At 46.4% G+C, this 19,639-nt stretch overlaps 1 protein-coding gene and 1 long non-coding RNA gene across 2 annotated transcripts in view; both read right to left on the bottom strand.

Moving 5' to 3' along the window:
- LOC118354868 (uncharacterized) overlaps positions 1-19,639 on the bottom strand; it is a 57,979-nt gene that overhangs the window by 17,675 nt on the left and 20,665 nt on the right. The gene's annotated exons all lie outside the window — the stretch shown is intronic.
- LOC112647214 (lysine-rich nucleolar protein 1-like) lies at positions 1,319-17,964 on the bottom strand. The gene is given in 3 exon segments (XM_049109513.1): positions 1,319-4,613; positions 5,911-7,533; positions 7,536-17,964. Coding segments are annotated over 2 exon segments (1,362 nt in total). The 5' UTR covers positions 7,560-17,964; the 3' UTR covers positions 1,319-4,613; positions 5,911-6,195.

Raw genomic sequence — 19,639 nt, forward strand, 5'->3', positions numbered from 1 at the left:
TGCCATTGCTTCGTGTCTGTCTTTTCTAGCTTTTAATTACTTGCACTTCTTTCAGTGGACATAAGCAATAATTTCTGTTGGGCTGTGTCATACATAGGAGGTGCTATGTATGCTTAGACTTACAGAATCTTCCAAGCCATCTTCCAAAGTTGCTGAACTTATTTACATTCCCAACAGCAATACTTGTCTTACTAGTCTTGTAAACTTTTGAGTTATCCTTTTTAATTTTAGCCATCCAGATGGGTGTGCTGTGTATGACATACACATTTTCATTTGTATGTCCTCAATAGTAATGATGTAGAACCAGCTTTCCAAGGTTTCTTAGCCATTTGGAAATCTTTTTTGAAGGGCCTATTCAGGGGCACCTGGGTGGCTCAGTCGGGTGAGCTCCTGCCTTCAGTTCAGGTCATGAACCTGGAGCTCCAGGATTGAGTCTCATTTTGGCTCCCATTCAGTGAGGAGTCCACTTTTCTTCTCCCTCTTTCCCTCCCCTCACTCCTGCTCTCTCTCTCTCTCTCTCTCTCTCTCTCTTGCAAATAAATAAAATTTTGAAGGGCCTATTTAAACTTTTGAATGCCTTTATAAGGGCTATCTCTTTCAAAAAATTCATTTATATCAGCTCTTTAGACATCTTGGATATGGAATCCTCTATTGGAGTAATGTATTGCAAATACATCCTTTCAGTCCATGGCTATTGTTTTTTACTCAAAATTCTTAATCTTGATGAAGTCCAATTTAACAATCTTTTATTTTTTTTAAAGATTCTTTTCTCTCTTATTATTTTTTTTTTTACGTTCATCTCTACACCCAATATGGGGCTTGAACTCATGACCCCGAGACCAAGAGTCAGATGCTCTACAGACTGGGCCAGCTAGATGCCCCTAACGATCTTTTATTTTATGGTTATGGCATTTTGGGGGTCCCATTTAAGAAAGCACTCTTACACCAAATTCTTAAATGCCACAACATAGAGAAGATACATTCCTATGTTTTCTTGTAGTAAGTTTATTGTTCTACCTCTCATCAGGATCTTCCTCCAGAGGTCTGGGTCCCAGCTCAGAGCAGTTCTCTTCCTGCCAGCCCTAGAGGTATCAGCTAGGGGTTGGCTCCTCCTCAGAAGTCCAACCTTACCTCCATGTAGCCTCTACTTCAAGAGTGTGGGACCTAAAAATAGGTATGGGAACATTTGTGCCAATACATGTGTGATAGGAATATTAATTTCAGCATTACTTTCAGTAAAACAAAAAATGAGGGAAACAATAGACATTCATTCAGAGGGGCGAGGTTAAATAAATCCCAGTATATCCATACAACGTAGTACTATAAATTTGTGAGTTTCTTTTTTAATGAGATAAATGTTCACAATGAACAGTTAAATAGGGGGAAAAAGCAAGTTGTAGAACTTCCTTTGGTGTTTTAAAAAAGTAAACATTTATCTTAAAAAAAATGTATACAAACAGGCAAAGAAACTAGGACTATAGAAATCTGGACGACCAAGAATAGAGTTGCCCCTAATGTAGCACTTATTATGGAGCTGATAGAGACTATGTGATGTCGGCAGGTGGAGAGACATGTTGATTAATGGGACAGAACAGAGGAACCCCAAAATATGCCCAAGCCCAACTGATTTTTGGCAAATGTGCAAAAGCCATTCCAGGGAGAGATGGCCTCTCCATCAAAGGCAAGTTGGGCATCCACAGGCAAAACACGCAGGCGAGTCAGGAAATAGAAACCTCTTACCTAAACACCCACACCTCACATCTCATACAAACACAAACTCAAAATGGATCACATGCTTCTATGTAAAACAGAAAACCAGAACATGCTTTAGAGGGGAAAATTCTAAAAGAAGAGTTTAGGATCCCAGGCCAGAGATTTGACATTGGCATCAAAACTGTGGTCCATAGAAAGAACTGGATAAACTAGAAGTCAGCAAATGAAAACCTTATGCTCTGTGAAAGATCCTTAAGAGAGGAAGAACTGACAAAATACAGACAGAGAAAAAATATTTACCAAACATATATCCAACCAAGGGCTGGTATCAGAATGTATAAAGAACCTCAAGGGGGCAGCCCGGGTGGCTCAGCGGTTTAGCGCCACCTGCAGCCCTGGGTGTGATCCTGGAGACCCGGGATCCAGTCCCACGGGCTCCCTGCATGGAGTCTGCTTCTCCCTCTGCCTGTGTCCCTGCCTCTCTCCCTCTCTCTCTCTTTTTCTCTTTCTGTGTGTCTGTCACGAATAAATAAATAAAATCTTAAAAAAAAAAAAAAAAGAATCTCAAGGTACTAGCTAGGATGACTTGACTGGGCTGGAGTCTCCATGCCTGGCCCCCTAGCCTATCAGAGCAGTCCTCAGGCTCCTGGGCTCCCCTATAGGCTTAGAAAATTCTTCAGGGTCTACAGAATGACCTTCAAGGTGTATGAGAGGCATGGAAACCCAAAATTTAAAAAGACACTGGCCAGTCAGAGTTAGGCAACTGCCCTGATGGCATTGCCTCTGCTGCCTGAGGAATGCCACCAGCGACTGCCTGTCAGCAGGGACAAAATCGCAGGGACCAGAGCGGTTGTTCCACTGGGTCAGGGTATGGTGACAGAGCGCCAACCATACAACTTACCCGGTGGCCTCCTGGGGGGAGGGGTATGAGGGCTGAGGTTGGAGAAGTGGAATTTCAAGAGTGGAGGCAGGACAGTGCTGGGGGATGTGATCAAAAAGATGCCAATGCTGATTGACCTGTGAGCCTGACCTGCACTCAGAGGCACCCCACCGCTTCCCTTGTCCTTGGAATGTGGGTTCTGCCTGCCTTTCTTGTCCCCAGGGGCTGCTCCAAGGACATAGCTTCCAAAGGGTGATGTGGTGTTGAAAACACAGTATATGTGGCTGAGCCCAATTAGGGCCTCCTACAAGCTTCTAAGATTTGGAGGGTGAGTACGGAGATCTTTCATCTTTCTGCCACCCAAGGCAACCCTCGTAGGTAAGTTCCCTTTGTTACTATTAAAATTGCTGCCTACCCACCTGGAATGGCCTGTTGCTTCCTTCAGCCTCTTCCTACCCTCTGAGTACAGGGGCCAAGTTCAGATTTCATCTCGGAAGTATGGGGGAGGGTTGCAAACCAACAGATGGATTCCAGGGAAAGGGCAAGTGCGAGGGACTCCCTTCTTCACTCTCCCTTCTCTTCCTTGCATTCTTCCTCCTTGCTCCTCACTCTCAGGGGGGCTGAATCCTTGCATTCCTGACACTGCGCTTCTCCTGGAGGCCTCAGTGGCTGGTCCTGCCTGCCTCTCCAGAAGGTTCCTTCCCTCCCTGGCCGCATCCATCTCTTGGAAGCTTCTTCCCACCCAGGCACCAGCCACTGACTGGTGGTTAGAATCCCACAGCCACCAGCCCTGAAGATTGACTCAGGAAGCCAAGACTTTCCTGGGACACTATCAGGAGGGGACCCAAGGGAATGTCGCTTGGCCTGTGATCTGAGGAGGAAAATTCATATAGGATTTGAAGACCACATTAAACTTTGTTTTATAGAAACTTATTCTAGGAGGGTTTAGAGGAGGAAAAGAATTGAACCCGGGCTACTGAAGCAGGAAGGAGGCAGAGAAGGAGTAAATTGATCTCTGAAGACCATGGAGAGAGGTCTGGGCTAGTGGAATTCTGGAAGACAGGGACAGTGGAGGGAAGGCAGGTATGCTTTAACTGTGTGACAGTGCGTGGACTGATTCAGCAGGATCCTAGGAGTTCTGTGTTAGCTCACAATGAAGCCCAAATAACATGTCTCTGCAGACAGTAGGGAGTCACAGCAGATGTGGGAGCAAGGGAGGGGGCATAGTAAAGAGTGTATTTGCAGTGATTGGGAGGGAAACATGACTTCTTTCCACTCTGGATGGGTGGTGAGCAACCCTGCCTCAACCCCAATGAAGTGGTGTCTGTATCCTATACATTATGTAAGAATAAACTACACGTTGACCAGAGATATGAATATTGACACTGAAACTATTTAAGAACTAGAAGAAAATCTGTGTAATTCCATTGTAACCTGTGTGTGGAGAAGGCTTTCATAAGCATGCTCCAGAAATTCTGATTCAGGGACGCCTGGGTGGCTCAGTGGTTGAGCATCTACCTTTGATTCAGGGCCTGATCCCAGGATCCTGGGATCGAGTCCCACATCAGGCTCCCTGCAAGGAGCCTGCTTCTCCCTCTGCCTATGTCTCTGCCTCTCTCTCTGTGTCTCCCACGAATAAATAAATAAAATCTTTAAAACAAAATTCTGATTCAGAGGGCTCCTGGGTGGCTTGGTTGATTAAGTATCCTACTCTTTTAAAAAAATTTTTTTTTAATTTTATTTTATGATAGTCACACAGAGAGAGAGGCAGAGACATAGGCAGAGGGAGAAGCAGGCTCCATGCACCAGGATCCCGATGTGGGACTCCATCCCGGGTCTCCAGGATCGCGCCCTGGGCCAAAGGCAGGCGCCAAACCGCTGTGCCACCCAGGGATCCCCCAAGTATCCTACTCTTAATTTCCGCTCAGGACAGGATCTCGGGGTCATGAGATTGAGTCCACCTTCAACTCCACGCTGGCTTTGAAGCCTGCTTAAGATTCTTCCTCTACCCTTCTACCCCCTAAAAAAAAAACAAAAAAAACAAAAAAAAAGACAATTCAGAATCAACAAGAAATTGATAAAGTAATGCACAAGTGCTAATAAAAAAACTCTTATATACATAAACCACATCTTCTTTATCCATTCATCTTTCTCAGCTATTAGAAATGACAAATACCCACCATTTGCTTCAACGTGGATGGAACTGGAGGGTATTATGCTGAGTGAAGTAAGTCAGTTGGAGAAGGACAAACATTACATGTTCTCATTCATTTGGGGAGTATAAATAATAGTGAAAGGGAATATAAGGGAAGGGAGAAGAAATGTGTGGGAAATATCAGAAAGGGAGACAGAACGTAAAGACTGCTAACTCTGGGAAACGAACTAGGGGTGGTAGAAGGGGAGAAGGGCGGGGGGTGGGAGTGAATGGGTGACGGGCACTGGGGGTTATTCTGTATGTTAGTAAATTGAACACCAATAAAAAATAAATTAAAAAAAAACTCTTATATGGGCAAAAAGCACCATAAGCTAAGTCAATATACAAATAAAATTGAAAGAATATTTGCGGCCAGTAGCTTAAATAGGTTAATCTACTTAATGTAAAACAGCTCTTAAAACTGACATTAAAAGAAAGGGGGGGGGGAACAGTGAATAAAAGCAGCTCTTAAAGAATTGGAATTCATTCAAAATACTATGAATGTAAAATAAAACTATACTAAAATCTCATTTCTCACCTCTCAGATGGGCAAACACTCTCAGACTTTCCCAACACCCTTTGTTGGTGACATGTGTACAACAATTGCTCTCACACATGGCTGTTGGGAATGCAAAGCAGGGCAGCAGCCATGGGGAAGATTTGGCACTATTTAATCAAACCACAAATGCATTTACCTTTTGATCCAGCAACTGTACTGCTAGGAATAAGCCCGAAACTATACCTCAAAGGATAAAAAAAGCAAAGACAAAAATGAAAAACAGAACAAAACGAAAAACCTCCAAAACCACAATCCGCGTAGGACCATATGACAACGGCATTGTTTCCAACAGCAAAATATTGAAACAGCCAAAATGTCCATGCTGAGAAGTCTTGTTGAATAAAATACGCTATATCTAAAAAAATGAAAACCATGCATGTGTGAAAAGGAATGAAAGCCATCTGCATACCCGCAATGGAATACTTTTTTTTTTTTTGAGTGAACCCAGGCAATTTTATTACTTTATCCCTGAACCTCAATTTCCTCATCAGTAAGATGGGGATAATTGCACCTATTTCATAATTACTAATTACATTAGTGCAAGGGAAACACAGTAGTACGTACCTGGCACATACTAAGCACTCAGCAAATTCAGCTATTATTTATATATGCTGATGTCTTCAAACAGGGATGGAATCTTAATACAGAAAACAGGAGGTGTCAGCCACTCATATGTCCTCTTTGCCTCTGAAACATGAGCTCCCTGACCCCAGTTCATCCGAGCACATGGGCATAGTTTTCCTTAATCTCTGCAGAGGTGTGATTTGAGACAGTTGTCAGATGGCTTCCAACTGCATAACTGAATAATAAAAGCAATTTTGGCTGTTTTGAAGGACTAGACAGTAGACTTTAATCTTCAAACTTGATGGACTTGGAAGCATTCCTGTCAATATAAAAGATTTTGTCTGGAGCAGAGGAGAAGCCGAGGCCAGCACCACGCTTGTACTTCCAGCTCATGGCCCGGTCATAGTCCTGCTGCAGGTTCTGCTGCAGGGTGTCGGCTGCCTTCTTGTTGAGAGTCATGTTGGGCCTTCCAAATGTGTTAGAGGGGCGGCTGGATGAAGGGGACACGTTTTTAAAGCCACCCATAAGTTTGAGAAATTTCAATTTCTGTTCCTCGTTTTCAAAACCAGCAGTATCCCACTGGCCAAACTGAGTTCCTGTCCACTTCTTTGGTTCAGAAACTTCTGTTTTGCCTGACTCATGATCGATCTCTTCTTGCAAGGCCTTTCGCCTCACCTGGTCCATGTGTGCCTCATCCATGGTGCCTTTCTTTTCCAACACCACCTCTAAGTCTGTGTCAGGCTCCTCTTCCCAAGATTCTCCCGCTACTCTGCTCTCTTTCCGCTTCTTTTTATTCCTCTTCAGAGCTGGTTCCTCAATCCCTGGCTGCTCTGTCTTTTTCTTGGACTTCATTTTCTTCTTGGCAGGGGGTTTGGGGTTATGTCCTATTGGGATATATTCTGGAGCCTCAATTTTGACTGGCTTCTTACTTCCTTTCCTAGGGCTTCTCTCTACAGACTTAGAGCACTCACGGTGCCCTAGAGAAGTATCTCCCTTCTGGTGGATTTTCTTTTTCTTCTTCATCTTCACATTGCATTCTCTGGGGCTCCCCTGCTTTCGTTTCTGCCCTGAGGTTGCCTGTTCCTCGCCATCCTTCCTCACTGAACAAGTGTATAGAGCATCCCCAGACTCACAGAACCAAGGGTCCTTGGCTGAGGAGGCTGTAGCCTCCTGGGTCTTTTTCTCCTTCTTGTGCTTTTTGGGTTTCTTGCCAACTCTGGTCACCTCCTCGTCCTCTTTGGGGTCTGGGGAGGTCTTCACTCTTGAGGCAGGGGGCATGGCCAGAGGCCATAAGGACTTTCTCTTCTTTTTCTTCTTCCCACCTTGAAACTCAGATGAACCAAGAGCCTGCCTGCTGGAGCTAGACAACTTCCCTGTCCGTCCAGCACGTAACACAGTCTCAGGTTCTAGGCACTCCTCACAGAGGGTGCTATGGCCCTTCTTTTTCTTCACTAGAGGCATCTCAGATGCCTGCTCTAGGACCACACTCTTTGAAGGGGATGTGGCTCTTGTGGAACAGATCTCACTGAAATAAGTATCACTGTTTAAAACTGAGTATTGAGTCTCTGGTTCTTTGACCACCTTCTTCTTTTTCTTCTTTTTCTCTGGGAGCCCAAGGTCAGGTCTCCTTTGTGGGTTTTGGTGATCATTTCTGTAGGCCAATCTTCCCCGCCTCCACGTGAAAGCCCAATGGAATACTTTTTAAGGATATACTGTTAAGTGATACAAAATGTATTGTGTATTTTTTTTTTTGCACTTCACATTTCTCTTTATTAACATTTATCCATTACATCTGGCCTAGGGTTCAGTCTATGAGATCTGCTGACTCGGACTTCCCCAGGCCTCACCATGTATTGTGCATTTTGAGCAAATAAGGAGATTAAGAATATATAGATACAGATATGTGTGTATACATGAATATGTATTTGTTTACTTTTTCAAAAAGAAATCCAGGAAAAACACAAGAGAAATTAATAAAAACATTTTGCCATAAAGGGTAGATGAATAGTGTGGATAAGATAGGGATTGGAAGGCAATTCTTAGACTACACTTTAAGAAATGTAATTTTGACTTATGGACAAAGTAAACATTTTTACCAGTTTGAAAATAAAGCTAAACATAAAGTTGTATAACAAGCAAACTATAAAAATTGGATACAGAATATGAACCTGTGTATCACAATGGTAACACAACTGAACACAGTAAAAATAAATAATTCAAGCGACTTTCAAAAACAAGACTGAATATATGTTCTTACACAGTGGAAGATACTCTAAAGACAAAAAGATCTATAAAGAAATCTTAAACTTTGGTTGATAGTTTTGTTTTGTTTTATACAATGGGTATGGAGATTCTGAAACTATTTTGGGGGGTTATAGCGTTGCATAAATGCATACCTTTCTTAATGTTTCTGGGGTAGCCAGGGCTGTCTCCATGAGAGGAGGAGAATGCACAGTGGAATGGGGAAAAGTGAAGATGAGCCTGCTGGTGTTTGATTGAAATTGGAGGATTAGTATAAACCCATGATTTTAAAAAATTACACGCACACACTCATACTAATTTCCTAACTCATGCGTTGAAAGGACCTACAAGCAATGGCATCCTGGGAGCAGTGAGCGTACCCTTCCCCCACCGAAAGATACCAGAGCACCTGAGAGAAATGAAAGATCTGGGGCAAGCGATGTCCTAGATGATTCTGGAGCATACTGTCAGAAAGTAGAAACTGCTCAGAGCACAATGGGAACCTGTCAAAAGGACAAGGAGGAAGCTTGCAGGGCATTCCACTGGCTAAATCTGGGACAGCTGGAATGTCACAAATAGATAGATAGTCATGGATTAAAAATCCCTGAATAAAATAAAGCTTTTAAAGCCCCTTTCTGAATCTCCTATAGAAGAGTCTATGTGCACCTACGCAGGCACACTAATCACTTACTTGTAACATGAGCTAGCCTTATGTTAGTTTTCTTTTGTGAAAGGCAAAATAGTCTGTACCTCCAAGCTGGTGAATGTAAGAAAAGTGAGACAACTTCAGCCACTGACAAGTTTCTCCCAGAAGGGAAGCCGGGTCAGTACCTCAGGTTCAGAGGGGCCCACATGGACCCACATTTGTGGTGGTCGGCACAGACCAATACTGGACTTGAAGGGCGACAACCCTCCACATTTCTCCTTGGAATGAGTCATTTGGGAGAGGACATTACTCTCTATTCTGAATCCAGTGCTTGGGGTACCTGGGTGGCTCAGTTGCTTAAGTACCTGCCTTCCACTCAGGTCATGATCCCAGGGCCCTGGGATCCAGCCCCACGTGGGGCTCTCTCTGCTCAGCAGGGAATCTGCTTCCTGCTCTCCGATGACCCCTTCCCCCGCCCCTTGCTTCTGCGTTCTCTCCCTCTCTCTCAAATACACGTATTTATACATACATAAAAAAAATCTTTAAAACTAGTGCTCAGTAAAAATCCAGTTATCTGGCTCTTTTGTGTTGTGCATCCCACAAATGTCTTCTATGCTATGGTGAAAACAAAACATGGAAGGAAAGGACAGAGGACAGTGGCACTATACTGAAATATGAGCAAGTCAAGCACCTTTCTACCTTCTTTTTCCCCCTCAATTGTTCACTATTTCTTTCAAACTGGCTGGCTGTCCTCTGCCTCCTGTCTCCGTATAGAGAGTTTAGGAGGGCAGGGTTTTCCAAAGCCATACTTTTAATCACATAATGGTTTCTCTAGAGCAGCAAATTCCATTAAATAAAAACATCCTATCAGCCACCTATGTAATTTCACACTTTGCAGAAGCTATGTTCAAACATTAAAGAGGGACACTTGGGTGGCTCAGTTGTTCAGCATCTGCCTTCAGCTCAGGGCGTGATCCTGGGGTCCTGGGATCCAACCCCACATCGGGCTCCCCACATGGAGCCTGCTTCTCCCTCTGTGTCTCTGCCTCTTTCTCTGGGTCTCTCAAGAATAAATAAATAAAATCTTTAGAAAAGCACATCAAGGCTCCCCGTTGTCCTATAGGCTTTCTCACCAGAGTGAATACTCGTTTGCCACCGAAGGACATGGCTCTGAACAGTTTCCCACATAGATGCCATTCATATGGTTTCTCTCTTGTGTTACTGAGCCCATGTGGTTGAAGGGACGGATGTTCACTGAGCTCTCTTCGTCAGCGATTCTGGAATTAGTGCTTCTCTCTTGCGCGCCAGGTTGTTAGGAATAGACAAGCTCTCTGGCTGAAGGATCTCCCACATTCCTTCTAAGATTCCTCTCCAGCATTAGGTATTTGTTGTATGTATGGGAAGGTTCTGGCCAAATTCTTTCATCATTTCTACGATTTATAGGCTCTGCCCAAGTGTCAGTTCTCTCATGTCATCTAAACTTAGGATATTTGACTGAAGGCTTCCTTGTATATGTGTGGTGACACTTCTGTGGTTCCCTTTCACAGAGAAAGGCTCCTTCTGTTAATAGTGGAATGAGACGTTCACATAGCACTTCCCATTCAGTCCCTCCCTTTCTAGGTTGCCATAGAGGCTCAAGACCATACAGGAGGTTAGACCAAGAGGCTCAAGTGGTCAAAGACTTTTGACACTAGTGGGAGGGTGGGATATACCCATGGGCCTCAACCAGATGACAGAAGAACCATTCCCTCAAGGAAGTCTATGCATGTCACCCTGGTCCGGTCTTCTCACTGGCCAGGCCCCTCTCTACACTGACGCCAGAAGCCAGGAGCCCGCGTGGACTCAAGACTCTGAGCAATGCTCCTCCTTCCCTGCACACGTCTCCTCTTGGCTTCAGACGGGGAAGCACGTCTGACCCGTAGAGCTGATAACCTGCTTGTGGAGAACAGCACCCACGGATTCTGAGTTCGGTGCTGAGACCTGTGCATGATCTTCCACTTCAGGGCAGGAGGAGGAACAAGGTGGACGTTTGAGCGCGGGAAGAACATGTTCAACCCTGGAAGTCCGGAGGTTCCTTCCTCCAAGCTGGAGGAACACCTCTCCTGGGCTAGAGACATTCGGCGGGTGTGTGCTGGTGCTCAGTCAGGACCCCAACACTCTGTTTCAGAGGGACAGTGTTTACCAGGCCTCCTGCCGTGGTGCCCCATCCACTGTGGCTGCGGTGCAGAAAAGCTGCTTCGAGACTCTGGAGCACACCTCTTCACTTCCCGGCCAGATGCATGCAGGGAGTGCTCAGCACCACTCTGCCTGAGAGAGACAGAGCAGCAAGAAAGATATTGTGGTCAGGTCTCTACGTCCTCACGCAAGGACCAAGTAGACAGAAGTGAGTACAGAAGCAGACTCTCTTCAGGGAGCTGTAAATGGCCCGTGAGTGTGTAAGAGGCAGGGTAGAGGGCAAAGTGAAAGCTGCTCTGAAGAGCTTTTTGTCAAATAAGTAAATGTTGACAGACTCACGCGTGGACCTAATGACCGATGTGGTCTAGCGTCATACCTCTGTACAGCTTCCTCTGGGATGTGGCTGGCTGGACCCACTTTTCTCGGGTGAGGTCCACCGCCACCTCCTGGAAGGTCACGGATTCCTAAAAACCTGGTGGGCACTCTGGCTTGGCTTGGGCCATCCCCAACAAGCTCCGGCGGCGGTGGTGGTGGCTGTCGGCACCGTGGAAAGCAGCTGTGTGTACCCAAAGCTCAGATCGTGTTGGAGGTGCAGTCACATGGGCCTCGGAGCTGCTTTGGCACATGCCTTTCAGATGCATCACAGAAACACGCACTCTGAATATACAGTAACTTCGGTGTGAACAAGATCACCTGAGGCGTGGTGAGAAATAATTGGATGAATTGGACGCTGCAGAACAGGAGCTTAATTCTGACTCCCAGGTCAGCAATGATACACGTTTTGCTTGGGGCTTCGTAAGGAAACTGCTCTCCCTCCAAGGTCAGTTAAACCTACAAACTAACCACAAGGCTCGCAAAGTCCAGGGTCGGCCCCTTCCCAGCTGGGACTATGGCAAAGCATCACCCCTTGCGAACCCCACTCTTGTGTGGGAAGTGGTCGGATAACTCTTGAGGATGTTGAGTGATGAAGTGAGCTACTGGACAAGGTGCTTCTTATATAGAAAGACCGAAAGAAACAATACATAAATGCCCCGGGGGTGTTATCCGTTAAGATGTCAGAGAAGCTTGAGGCGCGGTCACCACTGTGCATGACTGAGCGGACTTTCTGCAGAACTGGGAGTCGGTAGGTGCTGCGTGTCCCACCTCAACAGGATCAGGGGCTCACCACCAAGCGTGAGGACGGACAGTGTAGCCGCACAGGCCGGGGTCTCCTGGGTCCGCTGGACTGGAGACGTCCAGGGCCTTCCTGTGAAATGACGTCTCTCTCTGCCTCCGAGCCTCTCTGCGACTTCACATCCTCACTTACTCTTGCCTGTCTTAGAGCTCCATCCTGTCTCCCTGCTCACAGGGTAACAGAAGCAGTCTCGAGGGTTTGGTCTCTCCAAAAATGTCCTTCAAAAATGGCTCCAAAGTTCTCAAGTTTACTCCACCTCACATGGTCCCCTCTTAATTCAGGAAATAATGCTTCCTCTACATTCCTACCTGTTTCTGAGCAAAGGTTAAGTATACAGGGGACAAGTGGGTGCTTTGGACCAGGAATGAAAAGAAGTGTTTTGTAAATGTTTGACTTTTTCAAAATGTTCACTTCTATCCTAAGGAAACAATAAAATGCAAAAACAGGAAAGCAGAACTAAGTACTGCCCCTTTGGGACCAATCCTATAGACATGTTTCTACTCTTTCTCCTGCTCCCCCACTGTCCCTGCTTTTTCGATGACAAATCTGAGACAGGGTGCTTTTAGTACGTGGCCCCATCACAGATGGAAGAAGTGACGGACCAAGAGTCACCCTGAGGCGGGTCTGATTCCTGGGCCCTCACGCCCACACGAAGTTCACCTCAGGCTGCGCTCAGCTCCTGCCTCGACCCAGAACCCGGCCCTCGTATTCCTGGGTCTACTGCACCTGCTTTGATACATTTCTCTTGTTACCAAAGTATTATGTATTTAATGCAGCAAACTTTGAAGTTATCAGTATGTGGGAAGGAAAAATTTAAAGTCACCTGTAGTTCAACAACTCAGAAACATCTACCTGCCAGACATGATCTTTGCTCATATTTTGTTGTTTCCTTTCTGTTTTAATATTTTCATGATATAAAAGCTACTAGAGGCTTTGTTTATCCTAATTCTCATTTTTTAAATTCTCTTATTTATGAGCGACATAGAGAGACGCAGAGACATAGGCAGAGGGAAACACAGTCTCCCCGCGGGGACCCTGATGTGGGACTGGATCCCAGGACCCGGGGTCACGCCCTGAGCAAAAGCAGACGCTCAACCCCTCTGCCACACAGGCGTCCCTGTTTATCCATATTCTTAGCGCAGAGTAATAAGGAGACTTCCTTGCTTTCGGCGCTTGACGGGATGAGCACTGGGTGTTGTTCTGTATGGTGGCAAACAGAGTAAACATTCTTATATTTAATATAGTAATACCTCTAGTACAAATGTCCAGAATCGAGGATTTGCATGTCTAGGTGAAACTGAAATCATGTCTAAGCCGGTGTGACTGGTGCCACCAAAGGGCTACGGGGAAGGCAGGGAGAGTATATAGATCTGCAGTGGACAAACGCTCCAGTCTCTGTTAACTGTGTAGCCTATTATGTTAAAAGATTTTTGTCTCTGGAAGAGAAAATAGTATCTCAGTTTCTGTTTTTCAGAGAGTTGGCAGCTCGTATGTTTGTTCTTAAGTTTCTAGTCCGCCATTCGTATTTCTTTATATGTACTTTGTCGGTACTGCAGTGGGCCAACTCTCCTGCGGACTTGTGTACTTTATCATAGGTTTGCAGGTCGTACGGATTAGGAACACCAGACTCTGTGAAGCAGGCTACAAATAGCCATTCTGTTTTGTAGTTCCCCTTTATGCTTTCATGCATACACCTTTAACAATGTTGTGTAGCAAAGCTCACTAACGTTTTTCTCTGTAGTTTGGCCTTCAGGGTCAGGCTTCCATATTAGATGGTCAGGGCTGCCTCAAGAAATTGCATGAGGGCGCCTGGGTGGCTCAGAGGTTGAGCGTCTGCTTTCGGCTTGGGTCGTGATCCTGGGATCGAGTCCCACATCGGGCTCCCGCATCGGAGCCTACTTCTCCCTCTGCCTATGTCTCTGCCTCTCTGTGTGTGTCTCTCATGAATAAATAAATAAAATCTTTAAAGTAAAGAAAAATGAGGAGGGAGGAGGAGGAATAGGAGGAAGAGGAGGAGGAGGAGGAGGAGGAGGAGGAGGAGGAGGAGGAGGAGGAAGAGAAATTGCCACAGATTGCTTCAGAAATAGAAATGTGTCTTCTCCCATCCACGGAGCCTGGAAGCAAAGATCAAGGTGTGGTCACGGCTGGTTTCTCAGGAGGTCTCTCTCCGTGCTGTGCAGATGGCCGTCTTCTCCCTGTGTCCTCACAGCCTTCATCCTGTGCGGGTGTCTCTAGTTTTTGTTTCTGTGTCCAAGTTTCCTCTTCTTATTGGGGTGGGAATCATCCTGAGTGAGAGCACAGCTGAACAGCCTTACTTGAATTTTGTGACATACGTAAAGGCCCTATCTGCACAATAGTCACATAGCAGTAAGGTTGTAGGGATTGGGTATTCAACATAGGAATCTGGGGGGACCCAATTCAATCCATAACAGGTCTGAAGGTCTTCCCCATCTCAGGGTCACAGGTGTGTTTCTGATTTCTCCTTGAAGTTTATGATATTGAAGTTTATATTTAATCCCACTTGGAATGTATATGGATGTATGGCATGATTTTTGAGAAGAAATATATTATCCAAACCAAGGTGCACAGGTAATATCCTTCAGGGTTTGAAGAATATCAGTAAATAATAGTAAAGGATCCATTTCTCCTCATCCACCCTCACAGAGAGAACATTCGGGATGCCTGGGTGTCTCAAAACGGGACTTCCACCCCATATTTGCAGAGTAAGGCTGATGAAATGGGTCATGTGTGACTCGTGTAGTGGTCGTGATCAACGCAGGCAAGGGAACTATGCGGTGAATGACCATGTGTGTTGACTTGTTCCAGTTCCATGGACCTCTGAGGACATATGAGTGGCTTACATTTTTAGTATGGCTGCCTTGAGAGAGAGTACGAATGCACTTTGTAGAAGGGTGACTGGTCACGAGAGCTGAGTCCAAGGTCAACATCACCCAGAAGTTATAACTGTTTCTTGGCAGATCTAGAAAAAGGACCCAGCTGGTTTGGGGCTCTTCCCAAAGCATGTATTGGCCACTTGGATCCCTGCTATGTGAACCGTATCCACTTGGATGTGAAATCCAGTCCCATCCACCCACGTACCTGTGACCTCGTAAGGGAGGAGGTGTCCAGGGGCATTAGCGTGGTCTCTGGATTCTTATCGATGTAGCGCCAAGATGTTAGAGCTGCCACAGTGGAGGAGAGCTTCTTCATTCCTGGCACCCCTTCTCTTCCTGCTGTCTTCCGGATCCTTGTCACTTGGTCTTGGGCTCCACCAGTCGCAACTTCTGCGGTATCCTTTGCTTTTCCCACAAGCATCCAAAGATCACCTGCTCCCTTCTACAGCCTCACTGCCTCCTTACCATTGGTGCTGGCCACAGATGCTCTGCTACACCCACTCCACAGCCCTTTCTGAGCCCTTTCAGTCTTACTCTCCCATCGCCCGTGCTCTTCTCACTGCTTCCCACTCTGAGCGGACCCCACTGTTTCTAGGAGGGAATCCTCCTTCATGGTGTTTATATGTCATCAGTATCAGAATTCAGCCCACAAATTCCCTGCAATCCCACCTGACACTCAGGTCATCCGGGACTCTGGGCCTAAGTCTCACATGGATGTCGAACTGTGTTCTATGCTTTGTAAGCTTCCATATGTGTGGGGAAGGGGGGGGCTTATATGCTTTCCTTTGGGGATCTTTCGCCTGCTTGTTTTAAGTAAATGGAATGATCCGATTTTAACCACACACTGGATCTTCTTACATAGAATTCACAGACTTCTTCCCAGTAGGCCAATGTCAGTGGCACCATCTCAACCATAAGGGAAGTTAAAGGATCCCTGTCCGCTGCTCCATTTCACTCCCAGGAGAGAAGAACTTTGATGAAAATCAAGAGGAGATACAGTGGTGCTCCTGTCTTAGCAGGCAGAGCTAAGCTGTGAGAAACCTCTGCTGGAGATGACCACACTCATCTGGATTGCTTATTTGGCCAATCTTTTATGATCTTTGCTCTCAGGTAGTATCTGGGCTGCCTTCTGCTGAGGAGGGCCTCCTTCCCTGAGATTCCAAGCTGGATTGTCAGAGGGACCAGTGGAGAGACAGAGTTGAGGGGACCGCACAGACTGGGTCTGTGGCCTCAGCGGAGACTAGCTTGTTTCCCTAGCTTAGTACGCCTGTGCACGATTGCCACAGAAGACTGAGACACAGGGAGAGAGGACTGCAGGGTGGGCTGAAGAAAGGGAGCCCACTGATTTTTGAATCAGATCCTAAGGCAGAGAGGAGAATCTTACAGTGTCTTCTGCATGGCGGGGTGGGCTTTTCCCTGGAATCTGTGGGGATGACAAGTGTCCCGTGTGTGCAATTAAGCATTTGACGTTCTGCTTCTCTTGAACAGTGGTTATTGGTTACAGTAAGAGAACTCAGTTGAATTGCATATAATCAAGATGGAAACATTTATGTGAATATCTCAAGGGCAGGACTTCTCCCTGGGTCTACACAGTGCCTGGACGAAAAACTCGACTATTCATTGTGGTCCCCTTTCCTTTCTTAGGCCATCGTTTCTGTGCCTCAGTTTTCGGCTTGTTCTCCATACAGATAATAGATACTTTCTGACTCTCTCTCGTTATGATTTGTATATTATACTGAATCTCTGTGAATACATTTATGGCCAAAATTCCTATTTTGTGTATATGAAGTTCTAGGGAAGTCCATTTGGTAACCTACACTTAAAAGCTAATCCATTTCTGGAGAGCCTTGATGTTTCAGTCTCTCTAGCTTCTGACTTTTTTTTTCCCCCCAAGCTTCTGACTCCTGATTGTGGCATAGATCATCTCAGGGTCCTGACTGGAAACCCATGTTGGGCTCTTCCCTCAGCATGGCATCTGGTTGAATTTCTCTCCCTCCGCACTCCCCAATGTACGTGCTCTCTCTCTCTCTTATAAATAAATAAATGTTAAAAAAAAACAAAACAAAACTAGTTCATTCCAGCTGGGATAGTCTTCTATGACTACATTTAAGCTTCAACTCCAGGTGCTGAAAAGAGATGAATTAGAGTCCCCGTGTTCCAGCGAATTCCCTGGACATGACCTGTGTTTGATTCAGTGTGATCAGCACTCACTGTGTCTCCTGGTTGGAGCAGACACCCCCGTTCCCTTCCTGGGCTACCTGGAAGACTGTGGGCTGCTAAGGCCTCCAAGATAAACTGACAGAGCAGGGAAGACAATGAGAGGGCATAACACACAGATCGAGGCAGAGAGCCAACAGCTGGAGCCCCTCAAGAGCCTCAGCAGTGGCCTTCAGCCTCGCCCCCCAACCACGGGTTCCTCCCTCTGTGGGGAGAAGTGAAGGGCAGTGGGGTGGTGAGGAGACTGCTCCCCCACCGTTCTCCCTTGAAAGTGAACATGAAAACACCAGGGTGAGCCAATCGCTCCCTCTAGATAACTTGTTCAACTAGCTTGGCCTACTCAGGAGGTATTATGGAAGCAGAAAGTTCTGTGGAATCTGGAAAATTTTGGGGAACCCCAGGTGGCTAAGTGGTTGAGCACCTGCCTTCGGCTCAGGGCGAGATCCCAGGCTCCCGGGCTCAAGTTTGGCTTCAGGCTGCTTGCAGGGAGCCTGCCTTTCCCTCTGCCTATGTCTCTGTTGCTCTGTGTCTCTTGTGAATGAATAAATAAAATCTTAAAAAAAGAAAAAGAGGGCAGCCCCAGTGGCGCAGCGGTTTAGGGCCACCTGCAGCCCGGGGTGTGATCCTGGAGACCCGGGATCGAGTCCCAGGTAGGGCTCCCTGCATGGAGCCTGCTTCTTCTCCCTCTGCCTATGTCTCTGCCTCTCTCTCCCTCTCTCTCTCTCTCTCTCATGACTATCATAAATAAATTAAAAAAAATTTAAAAATAAAAATAAAAAAATAAAGATGTTTAGATCTGTGTGCACGTTTCCGAATCCCCAGATGAAGGCTTCTAATGGATCTCTCTGTAATACAGCTTTGTCTTGAAGTCACATGAGAACCATAGAAAGAGGAGCAAGTGGCTTCACAGAAAATCTTTGATCCTTTATCTGATTCTGAAGGAGAGATGAGAAAGCAGCAAGCAATTTGAGGGACATTTGAACATGTGGTTCTGGATGGCTGCGATGGAAGCGAGAATCGAGAAGATTTGGGTGTGACAGACAAGTTCACACTCCACGGGTGGTACCCAGAGATGTCGGAGGATGGATCTAGCTGAGGTCAGCTGGTTCCTGGTGATTATCCCTCTGTTGCACGGAGTCCTGACTGGGCAGGACCATCTGTTTGGTCCCAACATTGGGTGGCTCAGCCAGCAGATGACACACCCGTTCCTCTCCCAAGCCCATCCCTGGGGAGGGAGCCCCTGCCAGTCTGTCCATCCCTGGGTCCTTTCCCTGAGCCCATGGTGCGCTGTAGAGTGTCCTTCTCCCGTGGCTCTCCAGATCAGCCTACTCCTGTTTGAGAGTGACATGCCCTGTTCAAAACCTTCGAGCTGTCTGCCTCGTGCCTTGTTTCGTGCTTCTCACGGGTCTCTACGCTGTGATTTATCTGAAAAGCGTTCCTGGTCATTGTGTGTGTACTTTAAGATCGCTTTCTTACATCACCTCTGAGCCGAGCTTCTGCTGATTTCACCAGCTGGGTCAGTCCTGGCATTCCATGTGTTGCTTCTAAAGTGCTTTTAGAGACATGTTAAGGATAACAATGTTGCTCGTGCAATGCCCCCTCATTCCTGAGCACCTGTGTGGGGCTGGTCCTGCCTCACCAAAGTTCACTGGGGCAGGATTCCTGAGTCTCTGAAGCATATACACTTACTATCTTCACTGAGCACATCGCGGCGTGGAGGCTTCTGTGGCTGTGCCCAGCACCCAGTCAAGAGGTGCTGAGAGTGGGTTCTTCTGGTTTCAATGCCTGGATGAGGAACTGCTCCCAGGCATGGTGCTAGGTGCTGGAAATACAGGATCAAAGGAAACACACTCCAGAGATACTGAGAAATATATGTGTAAGGGAGGCAGCAAATCTCCAGGCAGAATCCCTAGAAAGACAGTCCCTCAGCCACTACCTGAGAGAGCACAGCCCTGTGTTGCTGAGGGTGGCTGAGACAACAACCCAAGCATGAGGACCTTTGATCAACGCCTTGATGGCACAAGCATGAGGTCACCAGAGCATGAGGTCTTTCTTTCCTTTTATGGACTCAAAGAAAAATAAATCAGAGGGAGGACATGCTTATTTTGTATAACTTGCAGAAGTTCAACATGTACTGAGTTAACATGAATCGAGAGGCCCTACTCAGTGCCAAGCTCTGTCCTTGTGCTGGGGTCACATCAGCTCGATCCTCAAGGCTCCCAGGAGAGAGCACGTGCAGGAAATCACCCTGAGAATGGGTCTGTATTCTTCATCTCTGTATCCTCCAACCCTTGCCCAGGGCCCAGCACAAAGCGGGAGCTCAATAAGTAGCACCTGCCTTGGGAAGGAAGACAATGTAGTGGTCAAGTGTCTGCATTTGGA

This window comes from Canis lupus, chromosome 5, assembly GCF_003254725.2.
Source record: "Canis lupus dingo isolate Sandy chromosome 5, ASM325472v2, whole genome shotgun sequence".
Lineage (NCBI taxonomy): Eukaryota > Metazoa > Chordata > Mammalia > Carnivora > Canidae > Canis > Canis lupus.